General features: G+C 59.6%; 1 protein-coding gene across 1 annotated transcript; it reads right to left on the reverse strand.

Moving 5' to 3' along the window:
- Positions 1-87: 87 nt before the first annotated feature.
- On the reverse strand, positions 88-1,335 carry SPRG_04331 (hypothetical protein; the record flags this gene model as incomplete). The annotated part of the gene is made up of 3 exons (XM_012343261.1): positions 88-268; positions 319-652; positions 708-1,335. Coding segments are annotated over 3 exons (1,143 nt in total), but the record flags the coding sequence as incomplete, so codon positions are not given.
- Between the last annotated feature and the right edge of the window lie 1,567 nt (positions 1,336-2,902).

Raw genomic sequence — 2,902 nt, forward strand, 5'->3', positions numbered from 1 at the left:
CTTGGTCGTGGAGATGGGCTTGGCCTTGGAGATGGGCTTGGTCTTGGTCTTGGGCTTGGCGGCTGGCTTGGCCGATGGCGTCGACCGCGCCGACAACGACGACGAGGTCCGCGCGGTGCCTTGCACGGGCGTCGACGGCGCCGAGCCCGGTGCAAATGTCCCGTACGACGGCGGCGACCGCAGGGCTTGCGCAGTGGGCGAGAGCGGATGCAGCTCTTCGAGGTCGACACGGGGCACTGTAATCGGCGCTGGTTTTTGCTTGGTCAAGCTAGTTGCATCGACCTACATGAGAAACACAGAAGAAGACAAGTGATGTACCCGGCGTGCTTGACGACAAGGAGGAGCGTCTCGACGAGCTCCTTGAGGTCGTGGTCGACCTGGAAGGCTTCCATGGCGCCGACCATAGCGTCGTTCTTGGCGCGCCAGAGCCGAAGCAGCCCCTGGTACTGGAGGCTCGTGAGGGCGTTGCGCGACTGCATCTCCTTGAGCACGTCTTCCATCGAGAGCGCGGTGACATCATGTACGCTCGGTGGCAAAGGCGACGCGACCGCCGCCGACTTGAAGCGCACGATACGCAGCAGCGTGTCGGCAAACTCCATTCGGTCTTCGTCGAGCTCGTAGACCTCCCATGCCGCGAGCACGAGCTCGTTGCCTGTCCATCGGATGAGGAGGAGGCGGACGAGGCGGAGGAAGCGTAGTACTACTACCTTGGGTGTACAGCTCGTGGATGAGCGCAATGTCATGGGGCTTGAGCACCGAGAGCGCATTGACGACGCGCGTAAACGAGGACTTTTGCTGCTGCAAGACGACGCCCAAGACGCGGTGCACGGCCGCGTACAGGGCATCGAGCGACTTGTCGGCCTCGTACGTGGCATACGCCTGTCGCAGCACGGGGTGGCCTTGGCCGATGAGAAGCTCGAGGCGATTCAGCTGATCGGGACTCAGCGCCGACGGCGACGTGGCGCTCCATTGCGACAAGAGCGCGTAGAGCTGCTCGGTCCATGGGCGCGACGCGGGCACGGCTGGCGTACTCGTCGTCGTCGTCGTCCCCGCCGCCTTGGCCAGCACGAGCTCGTACGTGTGGTTGGGCTGGAAGAGCGTCGGAAAGGCCGTGCCAATCGCAAGCGGGATAAAGGTCTTGGTCTTGGCATGCGCAAAGCCGACGGCGTCCGTCGCCCACTCGGGCGCTCCTTGGGCAAAGAAGGCCGCATGCAGCATCAGGTTGAGCTCGCTCGGGCGCATCTTCTCGTAGACAGCGATCTTCTTGGTGACGCTGCCATGGCGGACCTCGGCGACCGCGATCGTCGGGGCGGCAAGGGAGGTCGTACCGGCCATGGGCGATGGAATCTTTTGGAAAGCAACGTCGCTGGCGTAAGCCGAGGCGTGAATATGCATATCGGTCCTCCAATATGCTCGCTGGCCGGGCGAATATGTGCTGTGGCAACACCGATTTTGCTGCTATATTCGGCATCTGCCACATTGAAACGCGCTCTCCACAACCCTTGCATGTACATACTCAAATCGAGTGTACACTTGCATATATTTACAGAATGTAAAGACAGAGCTTGCAAATATATGGCCGAGGATTTCGAAATGGGTGCGCGGGTGGTCTTTTTTTGCGGTTCACAAATAAAAATATCGTATTTTTAAACCGTTTCCCAGCGGCCGGGTTGCGGCGCCATACAAAAAGCAAGCTTGCATGGCATGCGCGTCACTTGATGGGGTTGGTTTTTAGCTATATTTTAATGATATGAGTCCAATAAAAGATGGCCTATACGTGGCACGACGCAGGCATCGAAACCGTGGCGACGCCGACCACTCGTCCCGACGACGTATCCGAACCACCCGTTGCGAGGCATCTCGATATATCGACGACGCGGTGGCCGAGAGTGGCATCTGCCGCACACAAGCAGACGACGGCCACTGTGCCGTACCGCCTGTTGAGTGTCGGCGCACGTGGCACAGCCGTCGCAGTTCGTGGGTGCGGCCGGTCGCCGTGTGGTCGCTTTGGCTTCGTCCGTGTAGCAATGCAGACGCGGGTACAGCGTCAGCATGAGGCGGCTACTTCAAGTCTCGGATGGATTGTCGATGTCCTGATGCACGAGTCGTTGTCGGCACAGCGACACGACAACCACGCTGCGTGCGCATCTCAGCAACCAGAAGAACCAGCATACGGGCATCACACTACGAGTTTTTTCAACAGCTCCTACTTCTGACCCCATATTTGCAAAAACTGCATCATGCACACTTTTCCGACATGAACCTCGAACACTCACTCACGGTGGCTGCGACGCACGGCCATGACGTCGACTGTTGCGGCGTCTTGTGGCTGAGACCCCAATCCTTTTTTTCGAAGCCGTGTTCGAAAATCGAGTTGTTGAAACATTATATTCTGAAACGACTCATCACTTGACTTTTGTATCAAACCAACCTCCATCAACGCATAGATACGTGTTCCCATTTCGCCGTCCGCGCCAACCAGCGATCGCTCTTGCTGCAGCGACGACGGCAGCCTTGCGGCGACGCAGACAAGCCTCCATGGGTCTCCATACCCATTTCAGGTGCGTCTCTCGCCGGTGCCGTTGCGTCGTGGTGACGATGCGGGTTGCTTCCGCCGCCCTTGGCGTCCACCTGGCCGCCCACTCTTGCTGCAACGACGACGGCAGCCTTGCGGCGACGCAGACAAGCCTCCATGGGTCTCCATACCCATTACAGGTGCGTCTCTCGCCGGTGCCGTTGCGTCGTGGTGACGATGCGGGTTGCTTCCGCCGCCCTTGGCGTCCACCTGGCCGCCCGACTTCTTGCTGTCAACGACGACGGCAGCCTTGACGGCGACGCAGACAAGCCTCCATGGGTCTCCATACCCCATTACAGGTGCGTCTCTCGCCGGTGCCGTTGCGTC

This window comes from Saprolegnia parasitica (assembly GCF_000151545.1).
Source record: "Saprolegnia parasitica CBS 223.65 unplaced genomic scaffold supercont2.13, whole genome shotgun sequence".
Taxonomy (NCBI): Eukaryota; Oomycota; class Saprolegniomycetes; order Saprolegniales; family Saprolegniaceae; genus Saprolegnia; species Saprolegnia parasitica.